This window comes from Eptesicus fuscus, chromosome 21 (assembly GCF_027574615.1).
Source record: "Eptesicus fuscus isolate TK198812 chromosome 21, DD_ASM_mEF_20220401, whole genome shotgun sequence".
Classification (NCBI taxonomy): Eukaryota; Metazoa; Chordata; class Mammalia; order Chiroptera; family Vespertilionidae; genus Eptesicus; species Eptesicus fuscus.
In genome coordinates this window covers 24,706,990-24,723,660 of record NC_072493.1, presented here as the reverse complement: position 1 = coordinate 24,723,660, position 16,671 = coordinate 24,706,990, and the positions used below count along the sequence as shown (strand labels likewise).

The 16,671-nt window shown below is 49.5% G+C and overlaps 1 protein-coding gene and 1 non-coding gene across 6 annotated transcripts in view; one reads left to right on the top strand and one right to left on the bottom strand.

Annotated features, from left to right (window-relative positions):
- Positions 1–4,963: 4,963 nt before the first annotated feature.
- FBXO31 (F-box protein 31) overlaps positions 4,964–16,671 on the bottom strand; it is a 42,382-nt gene continuing 30,674 nt past the window's right edge. For 4 of the 5 annotated variants that reach the window (XM_054710417.1, XM_028142926.2, XM_054710418.1 and 1 more), the window contains 4 exons: positions 11,309–11,418; positions 10,521–10,674; positions 9,223–9,539; positions 4,964–6,707 (listed from right to left, as the gene is read on the bottom strand). In XM_054710417.1, the coding sequence (XP_054566392.1) occupies positions 6,485–6,707; positions 9,223–9,539; positions 10,521–10,674; positions 11,309–11,418 (804 nt within the window). In that variant the 3' untranslated portion in view covers positions 4,964–6,484. Of the gene's footprint in view, positions 6,708–8,840; positions 8,974–9,222; positions 9,540–10,520; positions 10,675–11,308; positions 11,419–16,671 lie in introns of all 5 variants that reach the window. The other variant, XR_008554919.1, reaches the window with a different exon arrangement.
- LOC114230974 (U6 spliceosomal RNA) lies at positions 16,044–16,150 on the top strand. The gene has a single exon (XR_003616969.1). It is a non-coding gene; the product is annotated as a U6 spliceosomal RNA (small nuclear RNA).

The window sequence follows — 16,671 nt, the reverse complement described above, 5'->3', positions numbered from 1 at the left end:
TACCATGCCAGCTGGTGATCCAAGGGACACCCCACACACCCTACCCCAAGTGTTCAGAATAACAAGGGCCTGATCCCAATCCTCGCCCTGCCTGTTGGGTCTAGGTCCTCGCCTGCCTCCTGGCCTGGTCCACAAGGTGCTCCGCAGACACAACTCTGAATGACTGAGCAAGGGCGACCTGTGAAATCCTGTGTATATCAGGCAAGTCTCCCAACTTTTCCAAGCCTTGGCTTCAAAGGTGAACTAGTAATAACCATAGAACCGATCCCACAGGAAGTTTGAGAAGATGAGGTGAGACAGAGCATGAAAGGTGCTGGAGAGCCAGGCACATGAACCGTCAGTACCTGAGTGTATCTCCCCCCCGTATTTCCCTCTCCTTTCCCACTTCAAGCAAGGGTTGGCTCATTGCCACTGTCACAGGAGGGAAGCGGGACTAGAGAAGCCTGTGCTGGCCAAACACTTCTGTGCCAGGCTTTTGTTTCCAAAGTTCCCAGGAAAAGGAAGGGGGAGCGGAGTGAGGGCTCCGAGTCCCTGAATCATGGAGCAGTAACTGTGCAGTATGTTCACCAACCAAAGGTCCCTGCCTGAGAGCACGAGGGGGGGCCTGCATTTAGCCTGCACTCAGCCTAATTGGCCCGCCACAGGCATAGAAGAGGAGTTCTACAAATCTAAACCCTGGATTGTTAAAACATGATTTTTAAATAAAATCTAAAAACTGTAATTTTTAAGATTTCATGTTCCTTATCAGGGGCCTTCTGGGTCTCAGAAGTTTAAGTATCCCTTTCCAGTCAGGTCATGTAGTGGGTCTGGGTTAAGATAACGCCAGGCATCACTGATTTGCGTTGGTGTGTTCTGTGATAATGGCTCCTGTATACAGGATGCTCACTTTCTCACCCATACTGGGGCCTGGGTTATGTGCCTGGTGCCCACTGGTGGACACCATGTGCAATTCTGCTGCCAAACTCTTACCCTTTCTCCCTGGGATCACGGGTTTCATGGTCACCCTTATCTCCTCGCCTCTCAGTCTGTGACGTTCTAGCGTTCTCTCTTCAGTGAGCTGTGTAACTTCAGCATCTCGGTCTCCCTTCTCTTCTTCACTGGATCCTCCTGCTGTAGGACACGGAGCCCACTCTCACCCTCCTCCTGACTGTCATCAGAGTGCTGTGAAGGGGCACAGCCCAAGCCAGCCAGCCAGGCTCGAAGAGTTTGTTCCTTTTCAAATGCCTCTGTCACCATTGCACCCCTGCCCCCCCCCCCAACACACACACACCCCTCCACACCAAGCACCCACATCCTAGTGCTTTGCTGAGATCACCAAAGCGTCATCAGAAGAGGGGTTCTGAGAAGTGTCTCACTTGCCTGTGGTGCCCAATGGAAGCTCGCCAATCCAACCATGGAACACTGAGAACAGAGAGAAGTGCCATGGTGATGAGGGGCATTCACCAGGCTCAGCCAGCCCCTAGCTCCATCCCGCATCCTGGAGGGGCCTGAGAAGAGGACAGGAATTGGGTCTAGGTCCTTGCCTTCCTCCTGGCCTGGTCCACAAGGTGCTCAGCAGACACGCTCTGAATGACTGTGTGAACAAGGGCGACCTGTGAATTCCTCCTGTTGCCTGGGCTCCCATGTTGGTATGGCAGCTACCCTGAGCTGTGTCCAGGCACCTGCGGTCCAATGAGTGGTCACAGTGTCTCTGCGAGGTGGGCTCCAGCACTGAGCCACTAGCAGGCGGGTCCCGAGACAGCGTTGGGGCAAGTGGCACAGAGGGACAAGGGCGGCATCAGCTCTTCTCTCTCACCCCTCCAACCCAGTCCAGAAGTCCACACTCCTTACCCAGAGTCCTGTCATTTTCCAGGGTTCAGGCCATGTCAGCCCTTACCAGAATCCCCACAGCAGCCTCCTGGGGACATCTCCCACCACCTTTTCCACCTGCAGTCCCTTCTCAACATGACAGCCAGAGCCATCTTCTGAGCCTGATCAGAGGTCTCCAGGGGCTCCCAGGTAGAGCCCTGTTCCTCACAGTGTGGGAAGGCCCGAAGGATGCCGTGTGATCTGTGCCTGTGTGAATACAAACACACATGTGCACATCCCATTTCCAATGACAGTTTCAGACAAATTGTGGTGTTAACCCAACTCAAAGGGTTTGCTGCCTAGGGTGTCCTATTCAAGATGTGGTTGTTGTTAGTTTTATTTACTTGTATCAAGTAAAGGAGATTGACACCCAAAGCTCTGTCTCCCGGGGGAAGGCTTGGCCATTACTTGTATACACTATTTGGTTAATTACACATTCATTTCTTCCTGGCAGTTGCCTAAACTTATCAGGTTGGGTTCTGCTCAAGCTCATCCTTTAAAGTTGCCTCTGCAAAATACTGTGCATTTTAACATTTCCAACAATAGCATTTAGTAATATTAAGAACTGCCCAGACTTTGGGACCTTTGTCTTATCTAACAGTGGCTTTCTTCTACTCTCTAAACACTTCTGAGTGTTTAGTCAGATTACATTCCACATCTTCTCCCAAAAGTAAAGACAGAGAGGTTAGCCTACATTAACACTGGGAAGGCCCATACATTGGGGTATTTTTTCCTCAAGTTCAGGAAAAAATAAGGACATTCCCATAGCACTCTTAACAGCTGGAACACAAAGGTAGTGAACAGAATAAAAGGCTCCAAAAGCACATGACTGCTTTCTCCAAACTCGGAGTCATACATCTGGCTGCTCGGAGTCTATACACAAGACACCGTGATCATAGGAACTTAGGAAATTTCTATTCCTGTCACCAAGTTCACTAAGTGACAAAGGGACTGAGCAGGTTTCTGTTCCTTTGACACTGCTTATGAGCACTAAAAAGTGACTCACTGGCAGTGCGAGGACACCTGGGCAACCCATAAACTGAATACCAGCCCTGAGTGTCGTCAGGGTGGAGAGAATCAGTCTTGGCTGCAGCAGTCAGCTCCAAGTTCTCAGGGAAAGAGAAAGCCTGTAGCTCTGGCTGGGTTGGCTCAGTGGTTGGAGTGTTGGCTGGCGCTCTGAATGATTGGGGTTCAACTCCCAGTCAAGGGGACGTGCCTTGGTTGTAGCTTTGATCCCGGCCCTGTTCTGAGTGTTTGCGGGAGGCAATTGATGTGTCTCTCTCATGTCCGTGGTTCTCTCTTTCCCCCTCTTCCTTCCCTTCCTCTTTCTCTAAAAGTCAGTGGGGAAAGCGGGGGGGAGAGAAGAGGGGCGGAAAGAAAGCCTGTCATGTCAACTTGGCCCCCGGGCTAGATCTGCATGAAGCAGGAATGGAGGCCCACCTGCATCTAGCTAGTCAGACCACTATGTGCACTCCCTGCTCTCCACGCTGGCCAGGAGGACTTGCCTGGGCCTGAGCTGGGGTCAGGAGAGAAGGGCATGGGAGGAAAGGAGCAGAGCAGCAAGCACCAGCCACAGTGAGCCAGATGCCCAGACTTGGGCATGTTTTCAGAAAGGGAGGTCCCAGTCTGGACTGCGGAGTCAGGAATTCTCCCACGGCTAGGTGGCCTCCAAACCTGTTTACAGTCAGCAGTAGACACTGGAGGTCTGAACTGGATGAGCAGATAGAACTGGATATACACCAGGCCTGTGTCACATAGCTGGAAAAAAAAAGTTCAATTGCAATGAACATCCAGCCCTAATATAGAAGACTCTCCAATGACTTGTGCCTAAAATCTCCAATCACATCCTCTTCATTTGAGTAGCAGAGAACAGAGCACGTCCGAGTATACAGATGCAGGTGTTTCTTGCAGTCCACACGACAGACTTGCCTCACCAACCTCCCAGCAGCAAGGTGGCAAGCAAAGGTGGCGCCAACGATGGAAAAATGTCTAAGGATACTCCTAGGCCCACCTGCCACCTTTCCCAAATCAAGCACCACATGGGCACTGCTGGTCCCTAAAATGGGTCATTCAGGTCTAGTTAATTCTTCCGAAGTGAATTCATGCAGGAAGTTCTGATGAGCTGCCTGACCATTCCCTTGACTGAGGAAGCCAGCTGGTGCTGGGTCCCTGCACACTCACTGCTGAACTGGAAACCAAGAGCTAGCTGGCTGAAGACATATCAGAGTGGGAAACAACACATGCTCTGTACTGGCGGCTGGCCTGGCCTGGCGTCACGCAGGCACTGCCAGGACAGACCCCACAGGCCCTGGGCCCTCACCTCACACCAGAGGCAGGCCTGAAGTGAATGCAGTCAACAGCCCACAGCCCAGAGTTATTTTGGTCAGTATTTGTAGAAGCCGTGTATAGACCCGAACACTGGAGGCAGGTTACATCATTCGGATTTGAGATTGGTTTTGAATCAGAAAACTCATCTTCAATCTGTGTGAGCTTTACAATGCTTAGGGGAGGCCTCAGATGGAGATGGGAGTTCCTTAGAGCAGCGGTCGCCAACCTCTCAGACCTCACGGACCACCGGTTGGTGACCGCTGCCTTAGAGCAAGCCTCAGACTCCAGGTAAAATAGGCATTTTCTTGAATTCATTTGAGCAATGGTGAACTATAGAGAACAAGGGCTTGCACGCCCAGTTGTCCTTCATTTTTATTTTCCTCAAAGCTTCACGGCCATAATTATCACGAGGGTTCCGGGCTGGCCACACTTGGCATGAGAGTAAAAGTCATTCTGCAAGGCAGGAGCAGTGACAACACGTTTAGGCTCAGTCCTGCCAAAGACGTGGAAACTGGGACCATGCCTCAACTTGACTGCAGGGCCTGCTAGAAGGATCTGGAAGGTGAGCAATGGGCATGCATCTCTAATGAGATTCAGCTGACAGCGCCAGGCAGGTGACCCCGCAGCTGCCCAGGAGGGACCTCACCTTCTCCACTTGTCTCTCTCAGGTCTCCACAGAACCTCTTAGGAGGACCAGTTTGCCATTTAGGGGTTGTGTCCCAGAGCTTGTCAATTCTATGATACTGGGAAGCAAAAGGTCAAAGTTGCCAAACAAACTGAAGCTAGGGCAGTGGGGATGTTTTTATTAAAAAAAAAAAAAAAGCAAGAGAGAAATTAATCAGGAAAACAGAGGACACATTTCACAAGACAGCTCAGGTTGGTCTCTACATGAAGATACCACAAAGCTGCCCCCTTTCCTGGGGTCCCTCCTCCCTAGTGTGAGGGCTCAGTGCAATCCACCGAACAAGGAAAAGTAACAGAGAGGGGGACAAACTCTTCCCTGCCCCCCGTGAAGCGCACACCTAGGCAGATGGGGTGGAGATGGCTCTGTGCAGGCTGGAGGGAGAACTGAAATGTCCTTGGAGACCAGCATGCATTTAGGGCTCTGTTCTTCAATAGATACTGAGATCAGCGAGGACCTCAGAGGGGGTTCCCCAAATGCAGGTGTCAACCCAACACGGGCACACCACCAGTAGAAGAGTCAGTGCTCAGGGTCTCCATACGGGAGGGTCCCGGAGAGGTCCTGGTCTCCAAGGGGCACCCTGATTCATACAGTGTGACTATTCTAGAAAGCTGCCCTCTTGCCCACAAAGGGGCTGCAGTCCTCATGTGCTGTAACACTTCCCAGAACAGCGCCTGTGTACATCGTGCAGATGGAATAAACGCAGGGTCGCAAAAAGACATAGCCCTGTCCAGTCCTGGGACATGTGGCTGCAGTTTGAGATTCTAACATCAGAGCGTGTGTGTGTGTGTGTGTGTGTGTGTGTGTGTGGCCGGGCGGGGAGAGCGGTACACAATGAGCACTGACAGGAACTGGCTGAAGGGAAAGTTCTAATGCTAGAGAGAGGCCAGGGCAGGCACATGGGTGCTGCCCAGAGACCAGGACCAGGGGTGGTATTCACAGGGCCTCCAAGTTGCTCAAAGGCCTGCAGTGACGTTCTCTAGTGACCCGTATCGCCAGCCCCATTTCCCTGATTCAGAAACTGAGATGGGGGTGAAGTGCTTTTGTCCAAAGTCTGAGTCAGTATAGAAATGGGAATTCACAAAAAAGAAAAAAAAACAAAAGAAAAACAAGAAAAATGGAAATTTAGTTCTGGGTCCTGAGACTGACACCCCAACTCCCTGGGGCTCTCTTTCCACAAACACTACCCTCACTACCTGCCCAGGCTGCATAGAAGTTCGCCTCGCCAGGCCCTCACAGGTCCATGACCACTTTCATTTGCTTCCTGCAGAGTGGACGGTGGAGCTGGCACCCCACACACTGGACCCTTACATCAGGAGACTCAGTTATGTCATGAGCTTCCCTGAAGGAGGATTTTGTTTTCCCTAGAAAACTGTCAGTGAGCCAAAGACAAACTCAATTTCTCCAATTCTTTTTTTTTTTTTATAAGACATGCTCAGCTCAGCCTTCCCATCAGCTACTGATAAATATGCAGACATATGTTGCACACTCTATAGAAAGCATCTCGGGTCGAGAAGCCTACAAGAAGGTGGATGCTCTGGTCAGAAGGTCAAATCTCCAAAGTGCATGCTGCTGCTCTTCCCAGGTCACAGGGTCTGGAGTCGCGCCCCCGGGGGGAAGGGGCCGTCAGGAGGTCAGGGACTGAATGTTCTTGAGCATCTCCTCGAAGGCCTGTGGGGACGGTGCGTCCGCATTCCGGAAGGTGGCCTGGACTCTGCTGTACAGGCTGAAGGATTTCAGCTCCAGCCAGATGAACCCGAAGCGGTCTTCGTCAAACAGGATGAAGACCCCGGGCGTGCGCTCGGGGCTAGTGAAGCCGTGGCCGGCGATGAGGCCTGTGCCGTAGAAACTGAACAAAGAAAGAGGGCAAGCACAAGGGAAAGAAGAGTGAGAGGAGCTTCGAGGCACTGCACTGGCCCCAGTCAAGCCCTGTGTCATCCTGGGGTGTTCTAAACACCCTTCATTCCATTCAAACCACTTTTTGCTATTCACCAGCAAGAAGCAAGGCATCAGCAGGCATCAGAGAGCCTGTCTTCATAGGGCCCTGCACAACTCTCCATGTGCAGGCACCAAGCCATCTAGCAGAGGTGCGGGGCTCTGGGCGGGTGGGGAGACAGATGGTCGGGATCACCCCACCAAACGTTGATTTCTACCACTTCACCCAACTAAAGGAGGAGGGTCTCAAGCAGCTCCACCTCACAACTCTGTCCCAAAGCATGGATCTTCATAATGCAGGCCCAGGTAACAAAAACCTCAATTCCTGGGGTAGCTATGTCAACTTTTGAACAATTTAAATAGAGTCAATAAAGACTTATTGTCGTGCAACTGACATTAACTCAGAAGGTCAAACTTTCAAATATCATATGGCCAAGTATTGAGATCTCTATATATGAGGCTGAAACACATTTATCTTTCTCGCTTCTGATGGATGACAATAAGTCAGGGGCTGGCCTGAATCTCCCAGCATGTGCAATGGTGCCAGAGACCCCCAAAACTCCCGGCCACGCTAAGACACTGCTGGGCTGGAGAAGGGAGAGCAGCCTGTGGTTCAGAGTTACCTGGTGGGGAAAAAGGACCAGAACCTACAGGGAGGCAAAGGCTTAGAGAACACACAGCAAATGTTTCCTGTTCGGGCGCTGTGGCAACGCCTCGCAAACCATTCAGGGAAGGATCGCAGCAGGCCCTCCCAAGCCATGGAGCCCCTGATATTCAGGATGGGGGTGGAGGACCATCCTACAGCTTGGCCAGGGGTCTGGACCGGAGCTTCCGGACTGGCTGGACCCAACATCCAGGTGAGCTACTAATGGGCTCTTAGCTGGCCATAAGCTACTAGGACCTGTCAAGCTTTACAGGAATAACAGAGCCTTTTTCTTTTATGGCCTTCCAAACGGGAATGTAATGTACAGCATAGGAAAAATAGTCAACATTATCCTAATAACTTGGTATGGTGACAGATGGTTACTAGACTTATTGTGATGATCACATCATAAGGTATACAGATGTGATCTATACACCTGAAACTAATATAATATTGAATGTCAACTATACTTTAATAAAAAATTTTAAAACTTTACAAAAATATTTACATCAGGTGAAATTATATCGGAATGCTATTTGTATGTCTTCCTCTGGAAAAACCAAATTCAGTCACTTTTATCATTAACTGTATAACAAGAAAATGTAATAATTTTTTTCTGCTAAGCCCATGTAGATACCTAAATCCTTTTCAGGGAGCTCAGCCAGCTGCCCACACTGTTAGTCTATAAGTGCTAGTAAATAGCCACTGCAGACACCCAACACAGCAGCTGGCCCAGAAGTAAAGGGAAACAAACCTTTATACCTAACCTGAAAAAGGTGGAGAGGGTCAGCTGTAATGCCAGGAGACTGACAGATTATTACCTCAAAATGTCCACTAAGGCAACCGTACAGGAGAACTTCCTGTGATGATGAAATATTCTAGATCTAATGTGGTAGCCGGAAGCCACGTGCAGCTACTGAGCACTTGAAATGTGGCCAGTGCAACTGAGGGCCTGAATTTTTAATTTTATTCATTTTAGCAAAACTTAAATAGCCCTGGAGTATAGGGGACTAAGGTCAAGGGTCTCATAACTCATCTACCAGGGAATGGCCTGAATGGCAGGGGTGGGCCTGAGTGGCTGAAAGCAGGGACCTGAGACAAAACCCTAAGAACAGCAAGTCAGGTGAAGAGCTGGCAGCCTGGGGGAGGCCTTTGTCCCAAGATCAGGGATGGGACCTCTGCAGGGAGGGAAGCAGCAATGCCAGCCCCTTTCCAAGTGCTGTCTGGGCTGGGGTTCACTTTGGTGGCCATTGCAGAGCTGGCCCAAAGTAGCAGAGAAGGACAGGAAAATAACAGAAAGGAGGACGGAGAGAAGGAGGGAGGGAAATCACAGGAAGAAATAATGAATTGACTTCAGAACTACCTTCATTAGGAGATGGATGGAGAACTCACGACAGGCCTTACCTGCAAGGACAGCCAGGCGAACTCCAAGCAGGCTTTCTACATGGAGAGGTGTGGGCAGGGGAAGAGTCCTCTTCCTCACTGTCTGCTTCAATGCTGCCTGACATCCTGCCTCGTCTCCCTTTTACCTTAGTAACTACGTGATGCAAGGCATTCTGGGAGGAGTCTTCACACCTGGCAGTTCTAATACCCCCAGTCTGAGGCTCCCCAAGGGAGGTGAAGGCTGACTGTACAGCCCAGGAAACAGTGCCATCTGTTCAGGTATGAGCTGGGGCTTGGTCCAACCATCAGAGGCTCCCATTCTGGTGCAGCAAGCCCCGCCGCCGGCCTGTCAGAGCCAGGTCCCACCCTAAAACTGGGTCTTCGCCCACCCTCCTGTCCTTACCACATCCTGCAGGTTCGGGGGTAGTTCTCGTTCCTTGAGCTCACACCCACAGGCAGAACAAACTGGACAGGCTCCTCCTTCAAAGATGCGGCCCCTTCATTCCCGGGCTCTCTGACCTCAGTGGGCGGCCCAGAACCCTCGCCGTCCTCAGTCCTGCCTTCTTGCTGCTGCTCCTCCTGGCGCACCTGCTCCTGAGCCTCCAGGACGATGCGCGAGAGCTCATTGAAGTTGCAGAGGTTCTCGACATTGGGCAGCTGGATGCGGTGCATGAGGTCGATCTCTACTGTCTGCTGCCCGGCAGGGATGTTGGGGTCACCCTGTGGATCAAGTAGATGGTGGTCAGCAGGGCTCAGAGAGTAGCAGAAACACGCTCCCTGCTGGAGAGGCCCCCTGTGCCAGGGACACAGCCCTGGTTCCAGGCTCTTGTTCACCTGAGCTTTCCCCAAGCAGAGGCATCCCGGCAGACAGAGGTTCAAGAGCAATGCTTTGTGAGGACTAGGAAGTGGTGCTGCTTCTTCAGGATGCTCCAGTGCAGTGGTCGGCAAACTCATTAGTCAACAGAGCCAAATATCAACAGGACAACGATGGAAATTTCTTTTGAGAGCCAAATTTTTTAAACTTAAACTCCTTCTAACGCCACTTCTTCAAAATAGACTCGCCCAGGCCGCGGTATTTTGTGGAAGAGCCACACTCAAGGGGCCAAACAGCCACATGTGGCTCGCGAGCCGCAGTTTGCTGACCTCGGCTCTAGTGTATCTGCCAGAAACTCACCCCCCAACTATGCAAATGACAAGTGAGCCCAGAATGATTGGCGGCCCTTGGAGCGGGCAACACAGGGCCTACGTGGCTCAACAACCCTCCAACTGCTTTCACAAGCTGCTGAGCACAGGACAGGCAGTGGGGCCTATGTGCTACTGCAGGGGTCTCCAATGTGCTGGCCCTTGGGGTCACCTGGGGAGGTTGTGAAGCCATTACCCAGCCCCCTCCCCATTAAATTAGAATTTGTAGGGTGGGACAAGGGCATTAGTGTTTTTTCAACTTCCCTTTCTCAAGGTATGTCAGTGTGCAGCCAGGAAAAGAGCCCTGTAGGAAAGTGGACGTGCTCAAAATCCCCTGGGATTCTGGTTGAGTGGGCCCGGGTAGGGCCTGAGGATCTGCACTCCCAACCAGCTCCCTGGTGAAGCGGTGCCGCAGGCCCCAGCCATATCAAGTAGCCAAGGTGCAGCCCGAGTGCCCTGCCATGGCCAACCTGGCAAGTCCACACAGGGCTGGATCCGGCGGGTAGTCCCAGGACTTACTGTGATCTTCGTGACCCTGGCATGCTTCCCATGGAAGCTGAGCATGACAATCTCTAAGCCGTGGCTGCCGTAGGTGCCTTTAAAGAGGCCTGGCCTGATGAGATCATCCGGGTGGCTGGGCGGGAGGTAGATTCGGCGGTAGGTCAGGCAGTTGCTGTGGGGGGAGTAGGTAGTGTGACAACATGGCAGAGTCCCACGGAGCTGCAGCAGAGCAGAGCCCATACCTCCTCGTCCCACCCCAGGGAGTGGGCAAGGAAGGCAGATGAGCATGGCCAGGTAAGTGGGGAGCAGGGGCACCCATGTTCCTGAGCCATGCTCACCGTACCCACAGGTGCATGGCACCCTTACACCTCCTCTGATTCCAACAAGGCTTAAGAGGGGCTCATATGTCTCTGCTGGGCCCCCCAAGGCAGCTGGAGTGGAGCTCTCAGAGGAGGGAAGGGAATGCCACTCCTGTTCTGTCATCCTGGGACAGGAACCCAAGACTGCGCAAGGGACAGGGCAAAGGGACTAAACAGGGGCTGTAGGGACAGGGCTCAGGGACAGAGAGGCTGAGAAAGCAGGCCTCCCAGGGTGGATGAGGGAAAACAACCCTGAGGATTAGGCACATACAGCAGGCCCATAAGATGGAAAGCATACGGGGTGCAGGCGGGGAGGTGGGGATGGGGACTGCTCAGGAGTACCGAGAGAGGGAGGTACTGAGTTAACAATTCTCCCACAGAGACTGCACTCACAGGACCCACAGAGAGGGACTGTGCTCAGCACCCACAGACGGCGGCTGCACTTACTCATACTGACTGGTATAGATGAACTTCATCAGGATGAGCTCTTGCATGTGCTCGTGGAAAATGTCCTCCAGCGTCCGCCCCCATTCTTCCCTCAGCCATGTTCGGAATTCCTTCCAAGAGAACACAGGTCGTGAAAACCACCATGACACAGGGGCATGGAGTCTGCTCACCTGTGATCCTCATTGGACAAAGCAGCATTTTTATAGCTGTGGGCACACCTATGACAAAGGAACCCACCTGGGTGGACAGATGGACACAGGGCTGGGCAGGAGAATGGGGAGCTGCCCTGTGTTTGGTCTCCCAGCACCTGGCCTGCCTTCCTGCTAGGCGTGCCACCAATGAAAAATGGGCTCTGGTCCCTGCTTTCCCAAAGCACAATGAGCCCAGACTTCAAGCGAAGGAACAGGGGTCCCTTCAGGTGAAGCTGGGACCATAGTCCAGGCCCAGAGCTCCCAGGGAGAGCCACATGAGCTTCACTTTGTGCCCATGAACCAGGAGGTGTCTATGCTGAGCTGGCTTGACACTGCACAGCCTCTGAGCCTAGTTCTCAGGGTTCTGGGAGAGCAGCAGCACAGCAGGGCTCGGCCGCCAAGTCCCGTGCTAGTGAGTTGGCCAGAGGTGCTTTCTGCAACTGCTGCTGAGGAACATGGGACAGCCTGGATCGAGGGTGGATTTTCCTTTCTCAAATGTGCCTTCATAATAATGTTGTATGTTCAGTAAGTGCATGTGCAAAAAGTCCCCAAAGCTCAATAATTCATTACGGAATCAAACACTGGGAAGGATATTTAGTGCTTAATTGCTTCATTCTGCACATTTAACTTAATCCACAGAACTGAGTTCCTAATTCAATATAGTGTTTCTAATGATTATCTAGAATTAGCTCTATAAATGGAAGTGAAAGCAATTTACCAAAACAACAAAAGAGCTACAATCTGTCAAGTGCTTTAGTATGCTACTGCACAAATCTGGCAAAGAACAAAAATTACTAGTGAGTAAACGAAACAACTATTAGAACTACAAAGTCAATATATAAAAATCAACTGAATTTTTATATACTAGCAGCACAAAATTGTAAAATAAAAATTTTTAATCCTATTTACAATAACCTAAAACAAAACAAAACCACAGGACTTGGGAATAAATATTACAAAATATGTGCAGACCTCCACTCTGAAAATGCCAACACTGCTGAAAGAAAGTAAAAAGGCCTAATAATAGTGAGAAGTCTCTACAAACTGGAGACTCCCCATTAAATCAGCAATTTACAAACTGACCTACACATTCAATGTCAGTCATAATCCTACCGGGATAGCCTTTCTGTAGAAACAAGCAAGCTGATTCTGAAATTCATATGGAAATTTAAAAAACTTAAAAGTCCAAAGCAATTTTGCAAAAGAATAAAGCTGAAGGACCCACACTAGCCCATGTTATGACTTCCTATAAAGCTACAGTAATTGAGATGGTGGTACGAGCATAAGGACTGACAAATATATTAATAGAACTAAACAGAGAGCCTGGAATCAGAACCACATTTATCTGGTCAGCTGATTTGTTTTGTTTTGTTTTGTTAATACTCACCTGAGGATATTTTTTCCATTGATTTTTAGAGTGGAAGGGAGTGAGAGGGAGAGGGAGAGGGAGAGGGAGAGGGAGAGGGAGAGGGAGAGGGAGAGGGAGAGGGAGAGGGAGAGGGAGAGAGAGGAGAGGGAGAGGGAGGGAGAGAGAGGGAGAGAGAGGGACTGTCACTTGAGGATAGGTACAGTTTTTTTAGGACACAGAAAAAATAACCATAAAAAAATAATTTGACAAATTATACTTCACCAAAGTCAAAACCTTCCACTTCAATGGCTCAACTCATGGAATAAAGGCCCTTAAAAAATAAAAGAGATAAATAACAAATAAAAATGGAAGCAAGTGAATGTAATGAACAAGGATTTCAATGTTGCCATGGTGAATAATCAGACTTGAGCTAAGTGCCATAGAGAAGATGGCTTGTGAATAGTCCTAATCTTATTTACTTTGCATGAAAAGGCCAAAGTCATTAGAAATACCAACCAGACCCAATTATTTAGAACAAAGAACTTTTAAATACATGTTTACTATAAAATAATCTCACAGCGTATATATACATAAGGAAAAACTCAGGAGCCTAGAACATATAAGAATCAGTTTAATATTTCCCAGGGCTGGCTTACTATGTGTTAGCACTGTATAATCATTGCTTAATCTGCACAACAGCCTAGGACAGTGATGGGCAACCTTTTGAGCTTGGTGTGTCAAACTTCGCCAAAAAACTGAGCATAACTCGGGTAGTGTGTCACTTTGAGGAAAAAACTAACTCCAAGACTCTAGTCGCAAATGTTTCATCCTCAGAAGCAGCAAATGTTTCATCCTCGGCATGTGGCCGCGTGTCATCAGAAATGGCTACACGTGTCAGTGCTGACACGCGTGTCATAGGTTCACCATCACTGGCCTAGGAGATGGGTGTTAACATTTTCCTTGTTCTTCAGAGGTTTGGGACTTATAAAAGTAGAGAAACCTTTCCAAAGTCACCCAGCTAGTAAGTGACAGAATCAGAACTAACCCAAAGTCCATGTGCTAACTGGTCTTGCCTTCACCAAGGCCAATACAAGGGCCAACAGGAGCATGGGGGGCAGGGCTCACCTGCCCTGGCAGGCTGTACACAAGGACCAACCAACTGACAATATGTAAGAGGAATTTGGAGCATCTTCAGGGCCTTCCACACAGCAATTCCATTTCTGCATGATCCATAAGGTTTCCATGGAGTTCAGACAGTGGAGTGAGGGTAATAACACCTGGCATCCTCCTGGATGGCTCCAGCCACGCCTGGTGCTAAGTTATTCACATGTGGTATCCTATTCAACCCTCCTAGATCACTTGGGGCCCGCAGATAATTATATGGCCCCATCCTATATAATAAAGATGTAATATGCAAATGGTCGTTACGCCTTGACATGTAATGACCAACCGGATCACAGATCAGCAGGAGGGTGGGGCAGCGAGCTATAAGCGGGTAGCCGAGAGCTACAGGAGGGGGCAGGGCAGCAAGCTATGGGGGGGGGGGGGGGGGCAGTGGGCGGAGAGCTACAGGAGGGCGGCAGCAAGTTACTGGCTACAAGCGGATGGCAGAGAGCTACAGGAGGGGACAGGGCAGCAAACTATGAGGGGGGATGGAGGGAGCTACAGGAGGGCGGCAGCAAACTACTGGCGCACGTATTCGTGCACAGGGCTACTAGTCTTATACATAAGAACTGAGGCTCCCAGAGGGTAAGTCACTCAAGCATGTGATTAAGAGGGTAATAGGAGAAATGCGAATATATGAGCACAAACCCCATGTCTACCTACAGAAGAATGGTTATATCCGATTACATCAGAGCAAGATGATGGAATGCTATGCTGAACTAAAAATAAAACTTGTGAAGGGTTCTAATGAGACTGGAAAATATCTCTGGAGTAATAACTAAGCCTAAAAAATATATCCAACTGAGAGAGTGAGATTGTCATTACATCAGAAATGCCAAAAAACATCAAGGGAGGCGGAGAGTGCGTTTGGAGATGGCTCCTATTCCGGACAGATTCTGCTGATTTCCTATTTGATGATGCTAAGACATCATTTTAGTACCCGGGTAATTACTTGTCTATCTCTGCTCTGCAACCCCCAAGTTTTCAGAACCCTTGGGTAAGGGGGCCTGGATAGGCAGGGGCAGGGAAGTCAAGTGGTGGCTGGGCCTTGGCCATCATCCATAAAGACAAGCCAGGCGGCGTCTGCACTGGGGAGGCAGAGTTTGAGATGGCCTGAAGGCTACACTACTGCTCACAGGGATCCAGTAGCTGTACCTACAGTTTGCAAAGCACATAAGAGGGTCACACAGAATGCACCTGTGAGACTCAGGCAGAATGAGCCTCAAGACAACCTGGACTTGGCCTTCAAAGGTGCGCAAAATTGGCGGAAATCCTGGAACTGGAGTGTGCATGCAAGCAAGTGGGAGAATTGGCGAGCCCCGTGGATGCAGTTTATGATCCCACAGGGCTGGCTTTTGGTATTGATGAAGGGTGGAGCCCACGTAAAGGGCTGAGAAGGACAACTCACTGATTCCTTCATAAGCAGGATGATAAAGGGATCACAAGCTAGCACAAGCCATCAGAGACTCAAAAACTGAGACCAAGTGCCCATCAGCAGATGAGTGGATAAAAAAGCTGTGGTACATTTACACCATGGAATACTATGCAGCAGTAAAAAAGAAGAATCTCTTACCCTTTGAGACAGCATGGAGGGACCTGCAGAGTATCATGCTAAGTGAAATAAGTCACTCAGAGAAGGACAAGTATCACATGATCTCACTCATATGTGGAATTTAATTAACAAAGTAAACTAATGAACAGAGTGTATTCAGAGACATGAAAGCATGCAACAGAGTGTGGAATCTCAGAGGGAAGGCGGGGAAGGGAGTGTGGGTGGGAGGTAATCAACTAAAGACCTTGTATGCATATATGCATAAGTCATGTACACAGACAATAGGGTGGTGAAGGCCTGGGGTGCGAGTGGTGGGAGGGGGTCAATGGAGGAAAAAAGGGAACATATGTAATACTTTCAACAATAAAGAATTATTTTTTTAAAAACTGGCTGAGAAATGCACACCCAATAAATATAAAGATGCTGTAATGAGTGTTTTATATTTCAAAAGTCCAAGTGTTTCTTAAAAACGGCAATACTGTGCTCGCTTCAGCAGCACATATACTAAAATTGGAACGATACAGATAAGATTAGCATGACCCCTGCACAAAAATGGCATGCAAATTTGTGAAGTGGCCCTAACCGGTTTGGCTCAGTGGATAGAGCGTCGGCCTGCGGACTCAAGGGTCCCAGGTTCGATTCCGGTCAAGGGCATGTACATTGGTTGCGGGCACATACCCAGAAGGGAGTGTGCAGGAGGCAGCTGATCGATGTTTCTCTCTCATCGATGTTTCTAACTCTCTATCCCTCTCCCTTCCTCTCTGTAAAAAATCAATAAAATATATTTTTAAAAAAAAATTTGTGAAGTGTTCCATATTTTAAAAAATAAATAAAATTTTAAAGAAGAGATAGTATTTTGAAGTGGTGTTGTGACTTGGATCCTCAGAAAACTACAACTCAAAGACAAGTAAAATTACTTGTGCAAACAAAAGGAAGCACAAAGAGACTCTTAGGCGTAGCTGACACGCAGGTTTATCCACTGTTCTGCCTGGTCTGAAAATCTCAATCACCAGGTCCTCCTGTGGGGAGAACAGTGCGTCTCTGAGAACAGTCCTCACATCTGCCTGTAACTCACCTCCAAGAAGAAACCTGTACAGCACACAGAAGC